The sequence below is a fragment of the Pelecanus crispus genome, chromosome 26, assembly GCF_030463565.1.
Source record: "Pelecanus crispus isolate bPelCri1 chromosome 26, bPelCri1.pri, whole genome shotgun sequence".
In the NCBI taxonomy this organism is placed as follows: Eukaryota; Metazoa; Chordata; class Aves; order Pelecaniformes; family Pelecanidae; genus Pelecanus; species Pelecanus crispus.
The window spans coordinates 1,023,153-1,040,270 of record NC_134668.1 but is presented as its reverse complement, the minus strand read 5'-3'; the positions used below and the strand labels follow the sequence as shown (position 1 = coordinate 1,040,270).

Sequence of the window (17,118 nt, the reverse complement as noted above, 5' to 3'; positions counted from 1 at the left end):
GGGAGGTGGTGGAGGGACACCGGCTCCGGGGCAGCCAGGACCCCGAGTGCCTGAAATAACATCTCTGCGTCTGATCTGCCCCGCCTCGGCAGCCCGCTGCATCAGCAAGGCCTGGGTCTGTGACGGGGACAGCGACTGCGAGGACAACTCGGACGAGGAGAACTGCGAGTCGCTGGTGTGCAAACCCCCCTCCCACACCTGCGCCAACAACACCTCCATCTGCCTCCCCCCCGAGAAGCTCTGCGATGGCTCCGACGACTGCGGCGACGGCTCCGACGAGGGCGAGCTTTGCGGTGAGTGCGGAGCTGGGCACCAAGACACGGGGTCTCTACCCTGGGCCGGGAGTGGGATGAGGAACTGATGAGCGCGTCCTCTCTCTGCAGACCAGTGCTCTCTGAACAACGGCGGCTGCAGCCACAACTGCACCGTGGCACCCGGTGAGGGCATCGTCTGCTCCTGTCCCCTGGGGATGGAGCTGGGCTCGGACAACAAGACCTGCCAGATCCAGAGCTACTGCGCCAAGCACCTCAAATGCAGCCAGAAGTGCGAGCAGGACAAGTACAACGTCAAGTGCTCCTGCTACGAGGGCTGGATGCTGGAGCCCGATGGCGAGAGCTGCCGCAGCCTGGGTGCGTGTGCGGGTGGGCTGCAGGGGCTGGCAGCATTGCCCCAGCAGCCTGTGATGGGGGGGTTGTCCTCCCCCTGCTCTTGGAGGCAGCAGCAGCGGAGCTGAGGACCGTGCCGATGGGCACGGCCGGGTCCTGGGGGGATCTGCCTGCCGACAGTGGACCCCTCGCTGTCCCCGCCTGGCAGAAGCAGCCCTTTACGGTGCGGGGGGGTGCGTGGTCCCGTAGCCGAGGCGGGGGCCAGGAGCCAGGGACACCTTCCCCCTGCCTTGTCCGTGCCCCTTTTCTGACCCTGCCCTGCTTTCCCCAGACCCCTTCAAGCCCTTCATCATATTCTCCAACCGCCACGAGATCCGCCGCATTGACCTGCACCGGGGCGACTACAGCGTCCTGGTCCCCGGGCTGCGCAACACCATCGCCTTGGACTTCCACCTCAACCAGAGCTCACTGTACTGGACCGACGTGGTGGAAGACAAAATCTACAGGGGAAAGCTGCTTGAGAATGGGGGTGTGTAGCCCTGGGGGCACGGAGCAAGCTGGTGGGGGCCAGACGGGTGGGAAAGCAGGAGCGCAGTTCTGGGATAGGGTGCCAGCAGTGACTCCTTGGCACCCAGCAATGGTGCAGCCGCTGGAGCCCACAGCCCCTGGAGCAATCCTGTTCCGCTCTCCAAAGTTGCTCATTATGTAGGAGTTAATTAGCATTCCCAGCACTTCCCTAATGGTAATTACAGCCCAGCAGCTGGGAGCACAAAGCTGGGCCCCCTCCCCACCAGCGCTGCAGAGCTGTGGGAGGGGGCACCCGCGGGAGGGAGCACCCGGGGGGGCCAGCGAGAGCCCAGCGCCAGGACCACGGATGTGGGGCTGAGCCCTTTGGGGGTTCAGGCCCCGTTTGTAGAAGAAGCGTCCCCCCAGCCATCAACCCCAGTCAAGCCGGGTTCAGGAGCTGTTCAGGATTGGGGTGCGACGGTGGCAGGCGGGCCGGGAGCACCAGCCTGAGCCCTCGCGGCGCTGTGCCCCGCAGCTCTGACCAGCTTCGAGGTGGTGATACAGTACGGGCTGGCCACCCCCGAGGGGCTGGCCGTGGACTGGATCGCTGGCAACATCTACTGGGTGGAGAGCAACCTGGACCAGATCGAAGTGGCCAAGCTGGACGGCACCATGCGAACCACGCTGCTGGCTGGGGACATTGAGCATCCCCGTGCCATTGCCCTGGACCCCCGCTATGGGTAAGGCAGGAGGGGGACATCGCTCACCAGGACACGGTGGCACCCTTGGGATCTTGCAGGGGGACCAGGCCATTTGTCTGGGCGCACAGCCTGCTGCCGATTCGGGAGGCGGAGCTTGGTGTCCCCATGCTGACCGTCCCCGCTCGCTGTCCCTCTCAGGATCCTCTTTTGGACAGACTGGGACGCCAGCCTGCCCCGCATCGAGGCCGCCTCCATGAGCGGCGCGGGCCGGCGCACCATCCACAAGGAGACGGGCTCGGGGGGCTGGCCCAACGGGCTCACCGTCGACTACCTGGAGAAGCGCATCCTCTGGATCGACGCCAGGTAGGACCGGGACGCCCATCTCTGCCCTACACCTCCCTGTCCGCTCTGGACCCCCCCTGCCCTCCCCGTCCCTCCCAGCTCTGGCACCTTCCCCCTCACTCCTGTGGTGTTCTGCCATTTGACTGCTGGGCTGGGAGTCAAAGCCTTTGCTCTGCGGGGTCTGTTTGTCTCTGCAACACGTTCCAACCTTTGCTCTGGGTTTTCTCCTCTGCGGGGGCTCTGATCCCTGGCGTACGTCAGCAGTCGTCCTCCTCCGCAGCGCTAAGCAGAGCAGAGGAGGCGGCTGCTTAGACCCTGTGGGTCATCGCTGCTGCGTTAAAGACCTGGCCTTCGCCTGGGCCTGGTACGCCCTGCCCAGCCGTCTGCCTGCTCTCAGCCCCCGTCTCTGCCGGGCACAGGTCAGACGCCATCTACTCAGCCCTGTACGATGGGACGGGGCACATCGAGGTGCTGCGGGGACACGAGTACCTGTCGCATCCCTTCGCTGTCACCCTGTACGGCGGTGAGGTCTACTGGACCGACTGGCGCACCAACACGCTGGCCAAGGCCAACAAGTGGACGGGGCACAACGTGACGGTGGTGCAGAGGACCAACACGCAGCCTTTCGACCTGCAGGTGTATCACCCCTCCCGGCAGCCCCTGGGTGAGGCCTGGGGAAGCGGAGGCAGCAGGACGGGGCGGGGGGAGCGCGGTGGGGAGATGGCGCCGGCGTTCGTTGTGCACCCACACCCACTCGGGCACCCACTCCCACCCCCGTGGCTGCCCCTTCTCACCCTGCGCTGAGCCAGAGGCCTCCGCTGTGGCCCTGGCCACCCAGCAAAGTGTCCTGGGGTGATGAGGCCGATGGGTCAGAGCTCCTCGACAGGGCAGGCAGGGTCTGGGAGGTCTGCAGCTCTCTGGAGCCTCGTGGGTAGGTGTCCCCTGAACAGGGACGTCACTGAGTCTTATCCCCTTTGCAGCTCCTAATCCCTGCGAAGCCAACGGGGGCAAAGGGCCGTGTTCTCACCTCTGCCTCATCAACTACAACCGCACCTTGTCCTGTGCCTGCCCCCACCTCATGAAGCTGGACAAGGACAACGTGACCTGCTATGGTAGGGGTCTGCCCAGGCCACCCTGGGGCGGGGAGCAGGAGCGGGTGCTTCGGAGCCAGCTCTGCAGACCAGGCTGAGGTCCCACGACTGCCCCTCTCGTCCTTCTCCCCAGAGTTTAAGAAGTTCCTGCTGTACGCGCGGCAGATGGAGATCCGGGGCGTGGACATCGACAACCCCTACTACAACTACATCATCTCCTTCACGGTGCCCGACATCGACAATGTCACGGTGGTGGACTACGATGCCCTGGAGCAGCGCATTTACTGGTCTGATGTCCGCACCCAGACCATCAAGAGAGCCTTCATCAACGGCACCGGCGTGGAGACTGTTGTCTCTGCGGGTGGGTGTGGAGAATCATCGCCCTGCACGGCTGCTCCTGTCAGATCCCGGAGCAGGGCAGAGCTGCCAGCCCTCCAGAGGCTTCAGCTCCATGAGATCGGCCCTTCTTCTTCATCTGAGCATCATCCCAGCCCTGTTCTCCCAACTAATGAGTCTCCATTCTCCGTTCCCTTTCAGACCTGCCCAACGCTCATGGCCTCTCTGTGGACTGGGTTTCCAGAAACCTCTTCTGGACCAGCTACGACGCCAACAAGAAGCAGATCAACGTGGCCCGGCTGGACGGCTCCTTCAAGAACGCGGTGATCCAGGGGCTGGACAAGCCTCACTGCCTGGTGGTTCACCCCCTGCGGGGGTAAGTCTCTGGCGGGACACGGTGCCAGCGGGCTTGGGGTCAGGCCGGGAGCGTCGAAGAAGGAGAAGGTGTACGTGGAAGCACACGTGTGTGTGCGTGACAGCGCACGTGCGCGGTGGAGGAGAGAACAGGTTGTTCTCCCTATGTGTCAGCACGTGTAGGAGGTGTGTGAGAGGAGCCGGGGCCACAGCTCAGGAGGTGTGGGTCTGTTGGCACGCGCAAAGCAGCAGGCTGCGTTTCCGTACACGCGCGTGCGCGCGTGAAGGAGAACAGGCTGCGGATAACTGTGCATCCACGAGCGTGTGCCGGTCTGCGTGGGCACGGGGCTTTGCTGGGCAGGGCTGTGCGAGTGCTTGCAAACATCAAACCCCCTCCTGGGTCCCGGCACCAGAGGTGTGGAGGCCGTCAGGCTGCCCGGGCTGTGCAGCGGGAGGGGAGAGGGGCCCGGACAGGGCTGGGCTCAGCCGGGAGAGCAGCTTGGGGTGGTGGGGGCTGGTGGAGCCTGGGTGGGCAGGGTGGGCAGCAGGGCTGCACGTGGGGCCGTCTCTGCGAGGCTGGTGGAGCCGCCGTGCTCAGTGTCCCCTCACCGGTGCAGGAAGCTCTACTGGACAGACGGAGACAACATCAGCATGGCCAACATGGACGGCAGCAACCGCACTCTCCTCTTCACCAACCAGAAAGGGCCTGTTGGTACGGACCCCCCCAGTACAACCCCACCTTGCAGTGCCCTCGCTGGCCCTGACAGCCTCAAGCCCCAACTCTGGCAGCCCTGGCTCCCCGGGGGGCTGGCAGCTGGTTTGTGCTGGGTCACCTTAACCTCGCGCGCCCATTCTCTCCATCACCGCATCCGCTCTGCCGGTCCCGTCCCACCTCCCGGATGGTGACGGTCCGCGCGTGCCGCCTGGACGCTGACAGTCCCTTGCTTTCCAGGTCTGGCCATTGACTACCCAGAGAGCAAGCTGTACTGGATCAGCTCTGGCAATGGCACCATCAACAGATGCAACCTGGATGGCAGCAACCTGGAGGTGATTGAGTCCATCAAGAGTCAGCTGAGCAAGGCGACCGCCCTGGCCATCATGGGTGAGAGCTGGCAGGGTGATGGGGGTGGTTCGTGAAGCCCTTTCCCTTTCTCCTGGCCCTGCCCAAACACAGATTGCTCGTTGCCACCTCTAGCAGCCGTGAAGGGGATGCTTCTCCACCGAAGGCTGAGCTCAGACCCCTTTTGCCAGGCCATCACATGTCAATCTGTGTGGAGCCACCACTCTTTGCTGCTGGGGCGGGAGGGGATGGGGAATGCTGCTGCATGTTCCTGCCTTATCCTCCCAGGCGACAAGCTGTGGTGGGCTGACCAGGCCTCCGAGAGGATGGGCACCTGCAACAAGAAGGATGGGACGGAGGTGACGGTGCTGCGCAACAGCACCACGCTGGTGATGCACATGAAGGTGTACGACGAGAGCATCCAGCAAGGTGAGCGCGTGGTCCCGGGGCAGAGACCCTGCGGGGCCGGGCAGCCGCTCGTCCGTGCCGCCGGGGTGCCAGCAGGGCCAGAGTCTGGCCCATGGTGGCTGGGCGGCCGGCTGACCCGGTCGTTTCTTGCTGGCCCGAGCCTGGCCCTTGCCCTGGCGCCAGGTCCCTGCCAGCTGGCACAGAGCGCCCGCATCTCATGTGGCCACCCCGAGCGGCACCGGCCCCAGCTGCCCCAGCCTCTCCCCGGGGCCCCGCAGCCCCGGCGGGTGCGCCCAGGCCCCCGGCTGCTCCTCACTCCCCCTTCTCTCTGCGGCAGCTGGAACCAACCCCTGCAGCCTAAATAACGGTGACTGCTCGCAACTCTGTCTCCCCACTTCCGAGACCTCCCGGTCCTGCATGTGCACCGCGGGCTACAGCCTGAAGAGCGGGCAGCAGTCCTGTGAAGGTGAGCGTGCCCCCTCGGAGCAGACACCCCACCCAGCCGTGCCGGCTGCGTACTGCGGCTCCGCCTGTGCCGCACGGCACTGCGTGGCCGAGCACGGTGCGCGTGCCGGCGTGGCGCGTGTGGGGAGCTGGTAACCGCTTGCTCCGGCTGTGTGCGGGCTCCTCCCGACTGCCCTGCGCCTCCCTGCACCCAGCAGTGCTGCGGAGGGGTGCTGGGGCCCAGAGGGACGCCGGGGGGCTGGGGGGGCTCGGGAAGGGCTGCAGGCTCAGGCCGCAGCGAGACCCTCGCGTGAGATGTCCCTGCGAGGGGCTGGCGGCGATGAACGTGGGCGGCATGGCGGCACTGCCCAGGCACCGAGGGCTCTGGGTTTAGCGGGAGGAAGGGAGCAGGACTGCATGGTGGGAGCCCTCAAAGGAGAGGTGAAACCTTTGCTGTCGGCAGTGGGTTTGGGTCACTGACTCACCGCAATCACCGGGAACGGGGCTGGGCAGCCGGCACAGCATTTGCTCTGCAGTTCCCAGTCCCTGCCCAGTTTGCCACCGTCTCCCTCGGGAGGGAAGAGCCCCCCCCGCTCCCTGGTCACTGCCAGGGCCTCTCAAAGGCTGTTTGTGTGCAAAATGTTCTTGGTGTTTTTGGAGGGGGCTGGCAGAGCTGCTGCACCATCTGGGTCAGGGCAGGGACTGAATAACAAGCGCTGCCCTGACCCAGATGCAGCGCAGAGCCTTTGCCAGCGCGCGGGGGCAGAGGCGGCTCTGGAAAGAGGCCTCGCTTGTGCCTGCCCTGTGCCCTGGTGTGGGTCGGGACCCCTTGAACAGGCTACTTCTGGGGCTTGCAGCCTCCGGGGAGGTCCAGGCAGTGCCCACCGGAACGCAGCCCCTTCGCAGAGCCGAGCAGGGAGGGCTTTGCGGCTGTTCCCCGGATTCCTGCCCCAGCCATCAGAAACCTCGTCCCTGATTATGTCCGTGTTCAGTTTAGAGTGGGTCGTTCCCTGCCCTCTTTCTGCAAGGTCTGCCATTCCTTCCCCTGCCCAGTGTGGCAGTGAAATCCATCCCGTCCTGATCACGGAGGAGTTAATAGAATCATAGAATGGTTTGGGTTGGAAGGGACCTTAAAGATCACCTAGTTCCAACCCCCCTGCCATGGGCAGGGACACCTTCCACTAGACCAGCTCGCTCAAAGCCCCGTCCAACCTGGCCTTGAACACTTCCAGGGGTGGGGCACCCACAACTTCTCTGGGCAACCTGGTCCAGTGCCTCACCACCCTCATAGTGAAGAATTTCTTCCTTATATCTAATCTAAATCTACCCTCTTTCAGTTTAAAGCCATTACCCCTTGTGCTATCACTACATGCCCTTGTAAAAAGTCCCTCTCCGGCTTTCTTGTGGGCCCCTTTCAAGTGCTGGAAGGCTGCTATAAGGTCTCCCCGCAGCCTTCTCTTCTCCAGGCTGAACAACCCCAACTCTCTCAGCCTGGCCTCGTAGGAGAGGTGCTCCAGCTCTCAGGCCATCTTCCTGGCCCTCCTCAGGACCCGCTCCAAAAGGTCCATGTCCTTCTTGTGTTGGAGGCCCCCAAGCTTAATGCAGGGCTCCAGATGGGGTCTCACCAGAGCAGAGCAGAGTGGCAGAATCCCCTCCCTTGACCTGCTGGCCATGCTCCTTTTGATGCAGCCCAGGATACGGTTGGCTTTCTGGGCTGCAAGTGCACATTACCGGCTCATGTTGAGCTTCTCATCAACCAACACCCCCAAGTCCTTCTCCTCAGAGCTGCTCTCAATCCATTCCCCGCCCAGCCTGTATCTGTGCTTGGGACTACCCCAACCCACGTGCAGGACCTTGCACTTTGGCCTTGCTGAACTTCATGAGGTTCACACGGGCCCACCTCTCAAGCCTGTCAAGGTCCCTCTGGATCTGGTCCCCCCTTCCCTCCAGCGTGCCGACCACACCACACAGCGTGGTGTCCTTGGCAAACTTGAGGGTGCGCTCAATCCCACTGTCCCTGTCACCCACAAAGATGTTAAACAGCACTGGTCCCAATACCAAGCCCTGAGGAATGCCACTCGTCACTGGTCTCCACTTGGACATCAAGCCGTTGACCACAACTCTTTGAGTGCAGCCATCCAGCCAAATCCTTGTCAACTCAGTGATCCATCTGTGAAATCCCTGTCTCTCCAATTTAGAGACAAGGATGTTGTGCAGGACAGTGTCAATGTCAAAAAGAATTTTCTCTTTATGTTCATCCTGGTTAGTCCCCGCTCGCACGGGGACCCAAGTGAAGCAGGGGCATCCCTCCCTCCATGAGAAACCACGGTGCTGCAAAGCTTTCAAAGCGTGCCACGCGCATGCTGCCCATGCAAACACGTCACCCCCTGACTGCAGCACCGTGGGCAGGATCAGGCACTCGGTGTCCGGCAGGACTGCCTCCCCTGCCACCTCCCCAGCTGCCTGCGGAGCTGCCGCTCGCGCTGCCAGCCCACGTCTCGCATGCGTCAGCCGCGGAGTCAGCTGAGAGGTGGGTGTAGGGGCTGCCTGTGCGGGGATGCTTCAGGCAGCTGCGCAGCCTACCGGCAGGTCCAGCCAACATGGTTCAACCCTGCCCTGCCTGTCCCTCTGCTATCCTGGGCCATCTGCCCTGGCCAGCGACTCGTGCTGCTGCTGTCACGGCAGGGTCCAGCCCTCCCGCCAGCCCTGCCAGGCTTGTGCTCCTCCATGGAGCTGCTGTCACAGTTTTCCATGAATTCTGTCTGTTGAAAGGGACAGCGTGTGGTTTGTAGGATGTGTCTGACTGTCCCCACATCTGTGTCGCAGGTGTTGGCTCCTTCCTCCTGTATTCAGTCCACGAGGGCATCCGTGGCATTCCCCTGGACCCCAACGACAAGTCGGACGCTCTCGTGCCCGTGTCGGGGACCTCCCTGGCCGTGGGGATCGACTTCCATGCAGGTGACGCGGGGGCTGGGAGCAGGACAACAGGGCTGGAGAGGTCAGGGAGGGGGAGTGCGAGGGGGACCATCACCAGACCCTCCTTTGGCAGTGCTCTGGCCTAGAACATCTCCTCTCAGCAGCGCCAGGCGAGGGAGGGTTCCAGGTCCCCACGCCGGGGCCTTGGGGTGCAGCTCAGCCCAGGTCTGTGCCACCATTGGGGTGACCCAGAGGCGATCACTGATACCCGCTCTCCTGCCTGGCCCCTCTCAGAGAACGACACCATTTACTGGGTGGACATGGGTCTGAGCACCATTAGCCGGGCCAAGCGGGACCAGACGTGGCGGGAGGACGTGGTCACCAATGGCATTGGCCGCGTGGAGGGCATCGCTGTGGACTGGATCGCCGGTGAGACGGGCTCCGGAGCAGGGAGGTGGGCACTTGGGGACCGGGGCTCGTGCAGGTATTCACCGTCCCCTCTCTGCAGGAAACATCTACTGGACGGACCAGGGCTTCGACGTCATCGAGGTGGCCAGGCTGAATGGGTCCTTCCGCTACGTGGTCATCTCGCAGGGGCTGGACAAGCCGCGGGCCATCACAGTCCATCCAGAAAAGGGGTGAGAAACCGCACAAAGCCGCCCAGAGAGGGCCATCAGCTGGGGGGTGGGCACGTACTGGAGACCCCCAGCACCCTCCCAGCAGAGCCGTGCAGTTTGCCCACAGTGGAGAAGGACTCGTAGGTCTCCTGCCACACCAAGGGACAGGCCCCTGGTGTCCAAACCAGCTGGGTTTAACCACCCTTTCACTGATGGGCTAAGCTTCCTGGGAGCTCCCTGGGACTTCATGGGTGCCAGCACCTCAGAAAATCCAAGTGGAGCCTCCCCAGACCGGCTCCAGCTTTGGACAGAGTCACAGGGAGAGGACAGTTGTTTGGATCCGGGGAATGATGGAGAACAGCACCTTACATGACTGGCACACGGTTTGGTTTCTGCACTGCATCCAGCTGCAATGCCGTGCTCCTTTCCCCAGCTGCAGCGTGGTCTGCAAGCACGCGGCGGCCGGGAGGCTGGGAGATCACCAGGAGTCTGGGCTGAGGCCCTGGTGTGGAGGGATGAGGGAGAGAATCATAGAATCACCGAATTGTTTAGGTTGGAAAAGACCTTTAAGATCATTCAGTCCAACCATCAACCTAACACTACCAAGTCCACACTAAACCAATTAAGGGTAGACTAGACTAAACCATTCCCAGAGTGCCACCTCTGCCCGTTTTTTGAACGCTTCCAGGGATGGGGACTCCCCCACCTCTCTGAGCAGCCTGTTCCAATGCTTGACTACCCTTTCCGTGAAGAAATTTTTCCTAATATCCAATCTAAACCTCCCCTGGCGCAGCTTGAGCCCATTTCCTCTCATCCTATTGCTAACTACATGGGAGAAGAGAGGTGTTGGCCCTCTGCTCCGATGGCCAGGAAGCCCAAGGATGCTGCTTCTGGCCAGCCCCGTGGTCACATCCCTGCTGTCCCCTGCAGGTATCTGTTCTGGACAGAGTGGGGGCAGTACCCCCGCATCGAACGGTCGCGCCTGGACGGGACCGAGCGGATGGTGCTGGTGAACGTCAGCATCAGTTGGCCCAACGGGATATCCGTCGACTACGAGGTACAGCCGCTGGCTGGGAGGACGGTGCCGCCCCGGGGTCTGGCAAGAAGCGTGCCGGTCCTGAGGGTCCCTGCAGCCGTGCCCCTGCTGTGGGGCCTCTGGGGACACGGCCGCCCTCCCCCGGGCCCTGGAGCCTTCTCTGCAGCGCAGGGAGGGTTGTACAGGGTGGTCGTCCCCTCCCTGGGCTGGGACCTTCTGCCAGACGTGGTGGGAGGTGCGGAGGGTGCCTTAGTGCCTCCCCGGTGCGCTGCTCCATTGCTGACTGGGATGCTTTCCCATCGCCTCAGGATGGGAAGCTTTACTGGTGTGATGCCCGGACAGACAAGATTGAACGAATCAACCTGGAGACAGGCGAAAACCGAGAGGTCGTCCTGTCCAGCAACAACATGGACATGTTCTCGGTGTCGGTTTTTGAGGAGTACATTTACTGGAGCGATAGGTATGGCGCCTGAGGGGTCCGGTGGTGCAGGAGGGTGGGGGGAGCTGGCGGGTGCTATGGGGAGGGTGGCAGAGCTGGGTCCCGCTGCAGGGTGCTGCTGGGGTGGGCCCCCGCGTCGGTTGCTCAGTGACTCTGTCCTTTCTTAGGACTCATGCGAATGGCTCCATCAAAAGAGGCAACAAGGACAACGCCACCGAGTCGGTGTCCCTGCGGACAGGGATTGGCGTGCAGCTCAAGGACATCAAAGTCTTCAACCGCGCCAGGCAGAAGGGTGCGTCCGGGAGCAGGGTGGCAGCCCCTCGTGCAGTGCTGCTGAGCGCTGGCGGCCGCCCGGGCTGAGCTCCCACAGCGGGCAGATGCAGGGATGGGGGTGGAAACAAACAGGCCACCGTGTCCTCGTCACAGAACCGTGTTGCGCCGTGGGCTGAGCCTGGTTCTTCACCCTCTTCCTCTGGGAGCGGGGAGCGGTGAAAAGCGGCCAAGCGGGAGCATCCTCCTGCACGGAGCCTACCCAGTCCCCCGAACATTCCCCACCTTTCCTCCCCAGGCACCAACATCTGTGCCCAGAGCAACGGGGGCTGCCAGCAGCTCTGCCTGTTCCGGGGCAACGGGCAGAGGACGTGTGCCTGCGCCCATGGCATGCTGTCCGAGGACGGGGTGAGCTGTCGGGACTACGATGGCTACCTGCTGTATTCGGAGCGCACCATCCTCAAGAGCATCCACCTGTCAGACGAGAACAACCTCAATGCACCCATCAAGCCCTTCGAGGACGCGGAACACATGAAAAACGTCATTGCCCTGGCCTTTGACTACCGCTACGGCTCCAAGGGCAGCAACCGCATATTCTACAGTGACATCCACTTTGGCAACATCCAGCAGATCAACGACGACGGCACAGGGCGCAAGACCATCGTGGAGAGTGAGTGTCACGGGGCTCCCTCCGTGTGCATCTGCCCTCAGACCCCTCTTTTCTCCCCCACCATCTCTTCCTGAACTCCCTCCTTCCTCGCCCAAGGGCTTTTTTTCCTTTTCTCGGTTAACATTTTTTGGTGTTTTCGAGAGGCGTTTTGAGTGGTGGCTGTTAAGGGTTCAGCTGTGAGCTTTCTACCAGAGCCTCTGGAAGAGGCAGCAGCCTGTGGTAGAGGATGCAAGTGTCAGGAGCAGTCTGCAGAGCTTGTTCTGGCAGGGCGAGCGTATCACGAGGCTCAGGCGTGCACGCGGGTATGCATTGCTCTAGAAACAAGGCACTGCAGCAAACTTGGGATCTGCTCCATGTTCGCATTTGACTTCCAAGACAGACCCGTTGAGCCTGAGCAAACCTTGCCATCCCTGGCCCTGTCTTCACCTCCAGCCCTCGGTTTGCACTCGGTTGGTTTTATTGGCTCCTACAGCAGTTGAAAAGACCTTGTCTGTTGCTCTGCGTCACCAGGGAGCACCTCCAGCAAGGGTTATAGATGTGCTCGCTAATGAGCGTATTTACATTTGGCACTTGGGATAGCTGTTATCACCGAGATCAGAAGAGCAGCGCCCATCTCTCATTGCCGGTTCATTAAACCTTTTACTGATCGTTAACGAGGGAGGAAGGATGGGTGTACAGTTCAAGTTCCTGGCCTGGGAGCTGGAGGGAAGGTCTCCCTGGTTGGCCACGAGTCTTCACCTTGTCGCTTTGTGCCTCTGGGCCTCAGCTCTCTCCTGGCAGAGGGAGACCCTTCCCTTCCCAGCGCCGCTGCTGCGGGGACAGGGGGACCTGGAGCAAGGCCCGGCCAGCGCAGGGGAGATGATCAGAGCACGAGCTTGAAAGCCAAGTTCAGGTCCTTGTTTCATCATAGGTGAACATGGCAGCCTTCCTGCAAGGAAGTGCGGTTACCTGGTCGGTAGCAGAGGTCGCCCAGGAGTCCCCTAAAGTCTCCTGGGGTCTCAGCTCACCTGTTAGCACAAACACCAGCCCAGCCCTGCTGGGTCCCCTCAGGTGCTGCTGCGTTGGCGCTGGGGTAGCAAGCAGCCGGAGCCTCCTGAGGGATTTTTTTGGGATGTAATTAAAAGCAATAACTTCAGGCTGCCAAAGAAGCCACATCCAAGTGTCACAGTCAGCACTGGCTGTGCGGAGGCAGCCGGGCAGCCTTGCAGGAGCACGGGCTGGACGGGACCCTTGCCTGTCCTCCCCTCCTGCAGATGTGGGCTCGGTGGAGGGGCTGGCGTACCACCGCGGCTGGGACACGCTGTACTGGACAAGCTACACCACCTCCACCATCACCCGTCACACCGTGGACCAGAGCCGCCTGGGGGCTTTCGAGAGGGAGACGGTGATCACCATGTCGGGGGACGATCATCCCAGGGCCTTTGTGCTGGACGAGTGCCAGAAGTGAGTGGCCATCGGTGGTCCAGCCAGCATGCCCAGGGGTCCACGTGGTCCCAGGGCCAGCATCCAGGCAGACACCCCTCCACTGGGGAGGAAGCACTGGTTCCCAGCACAGAGAGTATTGGACCCCAGGGAGGAAAGGGGTCCCAGCACCCGACATGTCTTTCAGCACCCCAAAGCAAAGGCAGAAACCCCGTCCCATCCCCTTCTCCGGCCAGCTGGTACCATGGGTGCCGTGTTTCCCAGCCGGCTGCAGTGGCCTCATTCATCCCCCTCCCACCCCTTTTTATGCGGGCACAATGTCCCATCCATCCCAAAGTCCTTGGAAGCCCCACAGCAGCAGAGGGGTGGGCTGAGCCAACGTGTACATGGCGGAGAGCTGAGGCTGCAAAGGCGTCGTGTGTCTCTTCCCTTCCAGCCTCATGTTCTGGACCAACTGGAACGAGCAGCACCCCAGCATCATGCGTGCCACCCTCTCTGGTGCCAACGTCCTCATCATCATTGACCAGGACATACGGACACCCAACGGGCTGGCCATTGACCACAAGGCCGAGAAGATCTACTTCTCTGATGCCACCCTGGACAAAATCGAACGCTGTGAATATGATGGCTCCCACCGCCACGTGAGTCCTGAGCTGGCCCCAGTGGCAGAGATGGAGGGAGAGAGCGGCGAGCGGTGAAACTGGGACTGGCACGTTGTCAGAGGAAAGCAGAGCCGTTCCTGGGGCATGGGGGGAGCCGGGCCTTCCCCTGGGGCAGACGCACGGGGACGGGCTGCGTTTGGGGTGGTGCTGGGGGCTGCATCCCACAGCCGGGTTTCCTCACGCTCACGGTTTGCCGATGTCTGGCAGGTGATCCTGAAATCGGAGCCCGTGCACCCCTTTGGCCTGGCCGTCTACGGCGATTACATCTTCTGGACGGACTGGGTGCGCAGGGCTGTGCAACGAGCCAACAAGTATGTGGGCACCGACATGAAGCTTCTGCGTGTTGACATCCCCCAGCAGCCCATGGGCATCATTGCCGTGGCCAACGACACCGACAGCTGTAAGGATGCCCCACACCCCACCCGTCACCTGCAGCCCCACCACCATGGGCCCCTGCCCCCCTGCCTCTGCCCCCTCACTCGGGCTGCTCAGCCCCCGGCCGGACAGTGCTGCTCTTGCACCCCGTCTGCAGGCCAGGGGAAGGGGGAACCCACCCCGCTGTCCTTCCTGTCCATCTCCGAACCCTGTGCGGGCTGAAGAGAGAGGGAATTTGCCCCATTTGTGCTCTTCCCAGGGCATCCTCCTTGCAAGATCTGGGGAGACTGGATACCCTCAACCCCATGCATCCCCCCCATAGCCCCATCTGAAGAGCATGGGGAGGGACCCCTGCTTTACCTCTCTGCAGCAGGGAGCACGAGGGGAAGGGACTGCTGAGATGTGCCTGGTGTGACTGCTCTCCCTCTCTCCTAGGTGAGCTGTCCCCTTGCAGGGTGAACAACGGCGGCTGTCAGGATCTCTGCCTGCTCACGCCCAAAGGACACGTCAACTGTTCCTGCCGCGGCGAGCGTGTCCTGCAGGAGGATTTCACCTGCAAAGGTGGAGGGGCGGTGGAAGCGGGAGCTGATGGGGACGGGAAGGGGAGGAGGAGAGCCCGGTCTCAGCCTGGCAGAGCTGACATTCCCCGCACCCTCCCCAGCCCTGAATTCCACCTGCAACATGCACGACGAGTTTGAGTGTGGGAACGGCGACTGCATTGACTTCAGCCGGACCTGTGACGGCGTGGTCCACTGCAAGGACAAGTCAGATGAGAAGCAGTCCTACTGCAGTAAGGTTCCTCCTCTTGCTGCTTTGCTCAAACACACACACGCAACTCCCTGGCACGCACAGGCACCCTGCTCGAGCTGTCAGCTCTCTTTGGCAAAGGGAGCCAGGACTCCTGGGTGTCTTCTTGTGTCCCTCAAGTGCTTGCAGTCCCTCTTGCCCTCCCAGAGATGGGCCCAGCCAGGCCAGGCTTTAAGGGCTCCAGACCTTTTCCAGTTTTCCGGGGCAGGCTGGAGAGTGGGACACCTTGAGCCGACCCGGTAGGGGCTTGCAGCTGCCTCCCTCTAACACCAACCCTCGCTCCTCAGCCAGGAGGGTTCTCTGCTGGGCAAAGGCCAAGCTTAACCCTGCGACATTGCCAGCACAGCACGAGGGAGCCTGTTTCCTAATCCTGCCCGTGTAGTTACTTCCCCTGCTGAAGGGTCCCTGAGACACCCGGGGGCACCGGCCCTCCCCTCATGCTCACCTCCTCCTCCTCCTCCCTCGCAGGCAGCCGCAAGTGCAAGAAGGGTTACCTGCACTGCATGAATGGGCGCTGCATCGCCAGCCGCTACTGGTGCAATGGCGTGGATGACTGTGGGGACAACTCGGACGAAGTGCCATGTAACAGTAAGCAGGCTGGCTGGCTCCCGGCCAGCCCTTGCCAGGGCTCAGTCAGCTGTCTGGAACGGGGACAGAGGCTTTGGGAAAGAGTTACCTTCAGCTTGACAGGGTCAGAGTGGCGCCGGGGCTTAACGGAGAGTCAAAGTCCTGCTCATGCTGCTCGTGCCACAGACCGCTTTGTAAAGCTCACTCCCTGACAGCTGGGAGGAAGAACTCCCGAGCACGGCCCTGCAGCACCCAGGGCCTCCCAAGAGCAGCGGTTTGACACCCAGGAGGAACACAAGGCGATGGCGAGGCATGGTGTTGCTGCTCCTCATGGCTCCTGTGCTCCTGAGGAAAGGGCACCTGACATCCCCAAGGGCAGCAGCCCGTCAGGGCTGCAAGGAGCCTGTCTGCTTGGTTCAGAACTGACGGGGAAGGTCGGGAGCTTCCCTGAGCCCGTCCCAGGCCAGCTCGGGAGACGAGCTCAGGCTGCCAGCGTGCGTGAGCCAGAGGCACCAGGTCTCAGCTGGGAGGGGACCGGAGCTGGGAGGGCAGGATCAGGCGGTCCATAGCTGCCCTGGTCAGCGGGTGTATGCGCATGCATGCGTCCGCAACGCGAGTGGGGGCCGTGGGGTGGCTGTACATGCGGGGTCCCCCAGCCCAGCCTCATCCACTGCGGGGGCTTCCCCCTTGCAGAAACCAGCTGCGCCGCTACCGAGTTTCGTTGCCGAGATGGGAGTTGCATCGGGAATTCGAGCCGCTGTAACCAGTTCATCGATTGCGAAGATGCTTCGGACGAAATGAACTGCAGTGAGTGCCCCAGCTGCTGCCCCGTGTTCCCTGCTGCCTCCCCAGCTCTGCCCTGCTGTAGCTCTGGAGATGCTCCTGCCCTCAGTGCCTGCGGGCCGGGGCCTGGGTCCTTGCTCCTCATTTCAGTCTTTTGGGATTTGTGCTGAGTCAGGGAGGGAGAAGGGCCCTGGCTCCCATCCCGTCAGCAGAGGCCAGCCCAGGTTAGCCCGCCGGCTGGAAGCGGCCCCAGCCCATCACCGCAGCCCCCCACGCCGTGCTTGGCACCCCACCGCCCCACAGCCCGTCGGAAGCACTTAATGTGGTCCCAGCAGCTTGGGGCACACGCGGGGCAGAGTCGGCTCGGTGCTGCTCTGGGGAGGGAAGGGCTGTCGGCAGCAGGGCAAGGGCTCGTGCTGTGCGGCGGGAGCTGGGCCGAAGGGCTGTGCCGCCGGTGAGCAGCACCCGTCACCTGGGGCTCCTGGTGTGGTTCCTTGCAGCCGCCACTGACTGCAGCAGTTATTTCAAGCTGGGGGTGAAGGGTACCACGTTCCAGAAGTGCGAACACACCTCTCTCTGCTATGCTCCGAGCTGGGTGTGCGACGGGGCGAACGATTGCGGAGACTACTCGGATGAGCGCAACTGCCCAGGTGAGAGCGGGGAAAGGGGGCTCGGGCCTAGGAGAGCAGGGGCATCGCACCGACCC

At 62.5% G+C, this 17,118-nt stretch overlaps 1 protein-coding gene across 1 annotated transcript in view; it reads left to right on the top strand.

The window, feature by feature from the left end:
* Positions 1 to 17,118, top strand: part of LRP1 (LDL receptor related protein 1) — a 93,767-nt gene that overhangs the window by 56,892 nt on the left and 19,757 nt on the right. The window contains exons 23-50 of the mRNA XM_075724875.1: positions 93 to 293; positions 384 to 629; positions 937 to 1,134; positions 1,648 to 1,852; positions 2,012 to 2,176; positions 2,575 to 2,819; positions 3,136 to 3,267; positions 3,380 to 3,607; positions 3,784 to 3,958; positions 4,554 to 4,648; positions 4,889 to 5,038; positions 5,285 to 5,425; positions 5,742 to 5,870; positions 8,675 to 8,806; positions 9,059 to 9,193; positions 9,273 to 9,402; positions 10,312 to 10,438; positions 10,726 to 10,877; positions 11,024 to 11,148; positions 11,425 to 11,796; positions 13,050 to 13,239; positions 13,655 to 13,859; positions 14,088 to 14,280; positions 14,691 to 14,816; positions 14,917 to 15,045; positions 15,531 to 15,650; positions 16,323 to 16,436; positions 16,913 to 17,062. Of these exons, the coding sequence (XP_075580990.1) occupies positions 93 to 293; positions 384 to 629; positions 937 to 1,134; positions 1,648 to 1,852; positions 2,012 to 2,176; positions 2,575 to 2,819; positions 3,136 to 3,267; positions 3,380 to 3,607; positions 3,784 to 3,958; positions 4,554 to 4,648; positions 4,889 to 5,038; positions 5,285 to 5,425; positions 5,742 to 5,870; positions 8,675 to 8,806; positions 9,059 to 9,193; positions 9,273 to 9,402; positions 10,312 to 10,438; positions 10,726 to 10,877; positions 11,024 to 11,148; positions 11,425 to 11,796; positions 13,050 to 13,239; positions 13,655 to 13,859; positions 14,088 to 14,280; positions 14,691 to 14,816; positions 14,917 to 15,045; positions 15,531 to 15,650; positions 16,323 to 16,436; positions 16,913 to 17,062 (4,710 nt within the window). The remainder of the gene's footprint in view (positions 1 to 92; positions 294 to 383; positions 630 to 936; positions 1,135 to 1,647; positions 1,853 to 2,011; positions 2,177 to 2,574; positions 2,820 to 3,135; positions 3,268 to 3,379; positions 3,608 to 3,783; positions 3,959 to 4,553; positions 4,649 to 4,888; positions 5,039 to 5,284; positions 5,426 to 5,741; positions 5,871 to 8,674; positions 8,807 to 9,058; positions 9,194 to 9,272; positions 9,403 to 10,311; positions 10,439 to 10,725; positions 10,878 to 11,023; positions 11,149 to 11,424; positions 11,797 to 13,049; positions 13,240 to 13,654; positions 13,860 to 14,087; positions 14,281 to 14,690; positions 14,817 to 14,916; positions 15,046 to 15,530; positions 15,651 to 16,322; positions 16,437 to 16,912; positions 17,063 to 17,118) is intronic.